This window comes from Pelophylax lessonae (genome assembly GCF_965119305.1).
Source record: "Pelophylax lessonae genome assembly, chromosome: 3".
NCBI lineage: Eukaryota > Metazoa > Chordata > Amphibia > Anura > Ranidae > Pelophylax > Pelophylax lessonae.
Window position 1 is genome coordinate 35,130,960 of NC_138770.1, and position 7,729 is coordinate 35,138,688.

The 7,729-nt window shown below is 47.1% G+C and overlaps 1 protein-coding gene across 1 annotated transcript; it reads left to right on the forward strand.

The window, feature by feature from the left end:
* The first annotated feature begins 1,928 nt into the window (after window positions 1-1,928).
* Window positions 1,929-7,515, forward strand: LOC309550730 (vomeronasal type-2 receptor 26-like). Its single transcript, XM_082251067.1, has 3 exons — window positions 1,929-2,060; window positions 3,993-4,116; window positions 6,572-7,515. The coding sequence occupies exons 1-3, from the start codon at window positions 1,968-1,970 to the stop codon at window positions 7,477-7,479; spliced, it is 1,125 nt and encodes a 374-aa protein (XP_082107193.1). The 5' UTR covers window positions 1,929-1,967; the 3' UTR covers window positions 7,480-7,515.
* The last annotated feature ends 214 nt before the right edge of the window (window positions 7,516-7,729 follow it).

Here is a 7,729-nt window from a genome sequence, read left to right on the forward strand (position 1 = left end):
GGGTTAGAGGAGAAATGAGGAGAGAAGAAGGGAGTGGAGCAGATAGGGGCAGGGGGGAGGCGGAGAGGAGAAGGGAGTGGAGCAGATGGGGTAGAGGAGAATTGAGGAGAGAAAAAGGGAGTGCAGCAGATAGGGGTAGGGGGGAGGAGGAGAGGAGAAGGGATTGGAGCAGATGGGGAGGGGGGGTTAGAGGAGAATTGAGGAGAGAAGAACGGAGTGGAGCAGATAGGGGCAGGGGGGAGGCGGAGAGGAGAAGGGAGTGGAGCAGATGGGGGTAGAGGAGAATTGAGGAGAGAAGAAGGGAGTGGAGCAGATAGGGGCAGGGGGGAGGAGGAGAGGAGAAGGGATTGGAGCAGATGGGGAGGGTAGGTTAGAGGAGAATTGTGGAGAGAAGAACGGAGTGGAGCAGATAGGGGCAGGGGGGAGGCAGAGAGAAGAAGGGAGTGGAGCAGATGGGGGCAGAGGAGAATTGAGGAGAGAAGAAGGGAGTGGAGCAGATAGGGGCAGGGTGGGGGCGGAGAGGAGAAGGGAGTGGAGCAGATAGGGGCAGGGTGGGGGCGGAGAGGAGAAGGGAGTGGAGCAGATAGGGGCAGGGGGGAGGCAGAGAGAAGAAGGGAGTGCAGCAGATGGGGGCAGAGGAGAATTGAGGAGAGAAGAAGGGAGTGGAGCAGATAGGGGCAGGGTGGGGGCGGAGAGGAGAAGGGAGTGGAGCAGATGGGGGGGTAGAAGAGAATTGAGGAGAGAAGAAGGGAGTGGAGCAGATAGGGGCAGGGGGGAGGAGGAGAGGAGAAGGGATTGGAGCAGATGGGGGTAGAGGAGAATTGAGGAGAGAAGAAGGGAGTGGAGCAGATAGGGGCAGGGGGGAGGAGGAGAGGAGACGGGATTGGAGCAGATGGGGGTAGAGGAGAATTGAGGAGAGAGAAGGGAGAGGAGCAGATAGGGGCAGGGGGGAGGCAGAGAGGAGAAGGGAGTGGAGCAGATAGGGGCAGGGTGGGGGCGGAGAGGAGAAGGGATTGGAGCAGATAGGGGCAGGGGGGAGGCAGAGAGAGAAGAAGGGAGTGGAGCAGATGGGGTAGAGGAGAATTGAGGAGAGAAGAAGGGAGTGGAGCAGATAGGGGCAGGGGGGAGGAGGAGAGGAGAAGGGATTGGAGCAGATGGGGGTAGAGGAGAATTGAGGAGAGAGAAGGGAGAGGAGCAGATAGGGGCAGGGGGGAGGCAGAGAGGAGAAGGGAGTGGAGCAGATAGGGGCAGGGTGGGGGCGGAGAGGAGAAGGGATTGGAGCAGATAGGGGCAGGGGGGAGGCAGAGAGAGAAGAAGGGAGTGGAGCAGATGGGGTAGAGGAGAATTGAGGAGAGAAGAAGGGAGTGGAGCAGATAGGGGCAGAGTGGGGGCGGAGAGGAGAAGGGATTGGAGCAGATAGGGGCAGGGGGGAGGCAGAGAGAAGAAGGGAGTGGAGCAGATGGGGGCAGAGGAGAATTGAGGAGAGAAGAAGGGAGTGGAGCAGATGGGGGCAGGGTGGGGGCGGAGAGGAGAAGGGAGTGGAGCAGATGGGGGGGTAGAAGAGAATTGAGGAGAGAAGAAGGGAGTGGAGCAGATAGGGGCAGGGGGGAGGAGGAGAGGAGAAGGGATTGGAGCAGATGGGGAGGGGGGGTTAGAGGAGAATTGAGGAGAGAAGAAGGGAGTGGAGGAGATAGGGGCAGGGGGGAGGATGAGAGGAGAGGGGAGTAAAGCAGATGGGGGGGGGAATTGAGGAGAGAAGAAGGGAGTGGAGCAGATGGGACAGGGGGGGGGGAGGAGGAGAGGAGTAGTAGATGTGATTGGTCTTTTATTACTTTCAGATGAACAGATATCTGAGAAGAGCGCACATTACCACTAAAGGAGGAGAGGAGATCCAGTTTAATGAAGGAAAAGTCTTATTCGGATTTGATCTATTAAACATCATATTTACACCTAATTATTCCTTATCAATGAATCCAGTTGGATTTTTCTACAAACACGGAAGAAAAATGAGACTCCAACTTAATGAGAGTGCGATTCGGTGGAATCCACGATTCTCTCAGGTATCTGAAAAAACATCTTTCAGTCTTTACAAAACACAAAAAAATGTTTAAAGTCCACATAACACATAAAAACACAAAAATGTACAAAGAGACAAAACCCAGAAACCATTCATAAGAAAACATTTTACACTTGCTGACCGCATAACTGTAAATGTACATCATGACTTTACAGAAAATACCGGGGTGATGGCTGCAGATAGATGCCATTACCCCGGTATTTTTTGTTTCCTCAGGCGGTCGGCTTTCTGATAAAAGTGGTCCCAGTTGCAGATTCACCACTGAATCACTTTTATAAGCAGTGGTAGCGATGCGCCCCTCCCCCTCACCCGGTGGTTACCGGACTAATGTTACCGATCCGCGAGCCCGGGAACCGTCCGACCTCAGCTATGTTTTAGCATAGAGATGAGTGACGGACAGATGGCCACCGTTCATCTCTTTGGCATTTTTAAATTCCCTAAAGTGTAGTATTTTACCAAAAAATTGTATTTGAAAAACCGCTGAGCAAGAACCGTGTTTCAACAACCGCCAATTTATTCTCTAGGGTCTTTTCTTAAAAAAATATATAATATTTGGGGGTTCTAAGTAACTGTCTAGCAAAAAATACTGATTTTACCTCGTAAGCAACAAATGTAAGAAAAAGGCCCGGTCTTAAAGTGTTGTATCTAAAACCAAAAGCCAAAATGTAATACATTGCAGATTACCAGTCCATAGATGTGGTGGCTGCATTCGTTTTTATATTTTAGTTTTTTTTTTTTACTTCATTTTGACTTCATAGTCCTACGAATAACACATTTCATGTCCCATTTCCCCATTGTACCTATGGAGGGGAACCATGGTTGTAAAACAGACTGGACTGGACATGTCTGTCTTCGTTCCTCTCTATTACATTGGGGGGAGGGGTAGTCGTTTACTGAACAGAAATTGCTTTTACTTTCTGATCACATTATATTTTTGGACAGATATACATGTGTGGACTGGTAATCTGTAATATATGACATTGTTAGTTTTGGGTTTAGTTACACTTTAATTCATGTGTATAATATGGAAGGAGAGTAATGGACTCATCATTAGAGATGGGTCATAGAGGAACAGTAGAATGGCGGACAGTATACTTACACTCAGTGGTGTATTTTGGTTTTCTGTTGCCCTAGGCAAGACTTGGGTGCCCCCCCCCTCCTCTTATATAAATTTGCTCCACTCCTTTTTTAATGGATGTGACTCCCTCCAAAATCGAAGGACTACAAGTCCCAGCATGAACTCCTGAGATCTCACGAAAGGGGGGGGGTGAGAGGGGGTGGTTGAGGGGGAGAGAGAGAGAGGGGGTGGGTGAGGTAGGAAGAGAGAGAGGGGGGGAATGAGAGAGAGAGGGGGTGGGTGAGGGGTGGAGGGAGAGAGAGAGGGGGGTGATCAAAGAGAGAGAGGGGGGGTCAAAGAGAGATAGAGATAGGGGGGAGGATGAGAGAGAGAGAGAGGAGGGTGAGAGAGGGGGATGAGAGAGAGAGAGCGAGAGAGAGGGGGGGTGAGAGAGAGTGAAGGGGTGAGAGAGAGAGGGGGGATGGGAGAGAGAGAGAGAGAGGGGGTGGGTGAGAGGGCGTGAGAGAGAGAGAGAGAGAGAGAGAGAGAGAGAGGGGGGGATGGGTGAGAGAGAGAGGGGGGATGGGTGAGAGAGAGGGGGGTGGGTGAGAGAGGGAGAGAGAGACGGCTCTAGCAACCAGTGGCCAATAGAATCTCAGGTGGAGGGGGGCTGCTTTTTTGCTGCCCCCCGGCAAAGTGCCGCCCTAGGCCTGGGCCTTGTTGGCCTAGGCCAAAATACAGCACTGCTTACACTTCAGACATGTTGTTTATCCTTATAGAAGAACTTGGTCCATATAGGTAATCATTATTATTACACATCCAGAACACTGAGATTTATTCTATTATCTTTGTCTTCAGACTCCACGTTCTCTGTGCTCCGAGATCTGCCCTCAAGGATACCATAAACTTCAATCTGGAGGAAGACAAACCTGCTGTCACCAGTGTGTGCCCTGCCCAGAGAATTGGATCTCCAATAATACTGGTTGGTACCTCTAATACATATGGTCCACCTCATCCTCTTCCTACACTATATTGTTAATAATATTGGGACGCCTGCCTTTACACGCACATGAAATTTAATGGTATCCCAGTCTTAGTCCGTAGGGTTCAATATTGAGTTGGCCCAGCCTTTGCAGCTAGAACAGCTTCAACTCTTCTGGGAAGGCTGTCCGCAAGGTTTAGGAGTGTGTCTATGGGAATGTTTGAGTGTGTTTATGCGAATGTTTGAGTGTGTTTATGCAAATGTTTGAGTGTGTTTATGGGAATGTTGGAGAGAGGGCCTGGCTCATTGTCTCTGCTCTAATTCATCCCATAGGTGTTCTATCGAGTTGAGCTCAGGACTCTGTGCAGGCCAGTCAAGTTCCTCCACCCCAAACTCACTCATCCATGTCTTTATGGACCTTGCTTTGTGCATTGGTGGGCAGTCATGTTGGAACAGGAAGGGGCGATCCCCAAACTGTTCCAAAAAAGTTGGGAGCATGAAAATGTCCAAAATGTCTTGGTATGCTGACACCTTAAGAGTTCCCTTCACTGGAACTAAGGGGCCAATCCACACCCCTGAAAAACAACACCACACATTTTTAATGTCTCACTTTGGGTATTTTGGGTGACCTTTGGAGGGGCCTGTGTGCTGCACTTTTTTAAAGTTAAGTTGGCACTTTGGAAATTTATTCCAGGCCCTTCATCCAAGCCTGTAGTCTAGCTGACCAGGAAATAGGAGGACAAGCATGAGCCCCCCTGAATCATACCAGGCCACATGCCTCCAATATAGGGGGTGCCTTGCCAGAGGAACCCCCTTGGCAAAACATCCTCTTTCAATGCTGATGAAGACAAGAGTCTCTTCACCACAACCCTGGCCAGTGGTTATGGGGGTCTGCATGTGGGGGGTTTTAGAATCTGTAATCCTCCTATAATAATAATAATTGGGAACCCATATACAGATTCCCCCTACCTGAATGAATATGGGGTACATTGTACCCCTACTCATTCACTAAAAAAAGATGTAACCTACAAATAGACAACCAAACATTTGAAAAGTCCTTTTAAAAAAATAAAATCCCCTCAAAATGTCCCTCATTGTAAATCCATCATCAATCATGCTGCCCTCTGCCTACCAACTCACCAAAAAAAAAAATTACGACCCAACGCACATGACTGAATCCCATGGTACCACTGGCCAAATGACAGCTTCCTTTTCTTTGCTTACATGGTGGGGATTCTTGGAGACTTCAATGGGTCTTATGGATGTGATTTCCTTAGGAACCAGTTGTGACGGACTCCGGACACCCTGACTGGGTATCTCCACCAAGAAGCTGCTTCCTAAGCTCTGGAACACGAGACCTGTGAATCTGGCTATAGTTACCCCAAGAACTAGGCAATACCAGTTTTGGAGCAAACCTGAATAAGAACTGTTTATTGAACAAGAATACAGGCTTTTTATACACTTGAAAAGAATGTCAGTCACTACATAAACAATGACCCAAATATTTACCCAAAACATCACACAATGGTTTAGATAACGAGGTAGGGCTGACTCATGGCTAATCCCCCTCTAGCAACCCTTTTAGCTGACAATGATATAATTAACATGCTAATTAACTTAGCACTTAAACCAGCCTAGTTGGAATGCGCAGAATGCTAGCAGGCAAACAATAGATGACACAATTAACCACCTGGACAATCAGGGATCTCATTCCAGGTCAGACTTGCCGTCATTGTGCTCCCAAAGAACAATACACATTATTATAAGTGTAAACACATCCCCACAGTAGACAACAGGTTGCTAATTAATAATGTGGGAAAGACAGGTGGCTTGAGTTGATGAGATTACCAATTAGGATTGCTTCACACAGTCAGTGGCCAGGAGGCTAGCCTGCAGTCCTCTCCAAAAGTCTCCCAAGTCTGTGACACCAGTGTCAGTGGGAAGATATAATTTATACAAACAGTAGAAATACCTCCTCTATATATTATGTATGGCTCCCGCTGTACAGGGTATTCAGCCAAAGTTCGGTCTGATGGCTCATTCCTGGTCTCAGTTCTACTGGCTGGGGAAGAAGACGCACACAAGGATAGGAAGACATAGAAGAATACACGAGGACCCACCAAAGATCACTAATATCTGACACAAGCCTAACTTTTTCTGGTGATTCAATAGAATCTGTGTGGAAACTTGGTTTGTATAAAATTAGGATAATTATGTTTACTTTTAACTTCCAGATAAACTGGGTAATCTCTAGAAAATCAAAGTATGGATGGGATTAAAAAAGTCCAATTATCATATCTTGTGATGAATCTTCCTCTCGATCACATGATACAATAAATCATATAATGATCCTGACTCCAGGAAAATTCTATATCACACAATATTGGATTTAAAGCTATGACTTGTGTCCTATAATCTTTGTCATTTTCTATAAGAACCTTTTTTCCTCTTTCAGACATGGAAAGGTGTTATGAGTGCCCGGAGGATCAATGGCCCAATGACAGAAGAGACACCTGTATACAAAGATCAACTGAGTTCCTGTCATATGGAGATACATTGGGGATGTCTCTGATCTTTATGGCTCTGTTATTCTGTTCTGGAACTATATTCATCTTTGGGATGTTTGTGAAACACAAAGACACTCCAATAGTAAAAGCCAATAACCGGAGCCTCAGCTTCATCCTTCTCCTCTCACTCATCCTGTCCTTCCTTTGTCCTCTGATGTTCGTCGGACGTCCTATAAAGATCTCCTGTCTTCTCCGACAAGCTGTTTTTGGGACAACTTTTTCAGTGGCAATTTCTTCAGTTTTGGCTAAAACAGTTACTGTTGTTCTGGCTTTTACTGTTACCAGACCTATCGGTAAACCAAACCAATGGCTGAGGAAACAATTCTCTGCTTTCCTCCTGATTATCTGTTCTTCTGGGCAGCTTGGCATCTGTGTCTTCTGGTTGGTCTTTTCTCCACCCTTCCCAGAGTATAACAGCCAAGTGGAGGTGGGGAAGATGATATTACAGTGTAATGAGGGCTCAGTCACTGCTTTCTACATTGTGATTGGCTACATGGGAGGTCTGTCCATGCTCAGCTTTATTGTAGCGTTTTTAGCCAAGAAACTTCCAGACACGTTCAATGAAGCTCAGTACATCACATTCAGCATGCTGGTCTTCTGCAGTGTTTGGATCTCCTTCATCCCAGCCTACCTCAGCACTAAAGGGAAATACATGGTGGCTGTGGAGGTCTTCGCCATCTTGTCCTCCAGTGCTGGACTCCTGGGCTGTATCTTCATTCCCAAATGTTACATCCTTCTCCTGAGACCAGATCTGAATGTGAAGGCCACTGTAGCCCAAAGAAAGACACCTCGATAAAAAATATAACTTATATACTGGCATAAAAAGTAATGATGTGAATTGTGGATGACAAATTATAGCAAATAAAATGCTTGCAATGAGATTGTAGAATGTTCTTTGGCAAAAGCAGTAACTGTGATTATTATTATTATTATTATTATTATACAGGATTTATATAGCGCCAACAGTTTGCGCAGCGCTTAACAAAATGAGGGCAGACATTACAGTTACACTACAATTTGGAACAAAAGGAATCAGAGGGCCCTGC

Coding starts and splice junctions, on each gene's coding strand:
- LOC309550730 (XM_082251067.1), top strand. CDS start 1,968: ATGAATCCAGTTGGATTTTTCTACAAACACGGAAGAAAAATGAGACTC. Junction 2,061..3,992: donor GGAATCCACGATTCTCTCAG/GTATCTGAAAAA, acceptor CTTTGTCTTCAG/ACTCCACGTTCTCTGTGCTC. Junction 4,117..6,571: donor TTGGATCTCCAATAATACTG/GTTGGTACCTCT, acceptor TTCCTCTTTCAG/ACATGGAAAGGTGTTATGAG.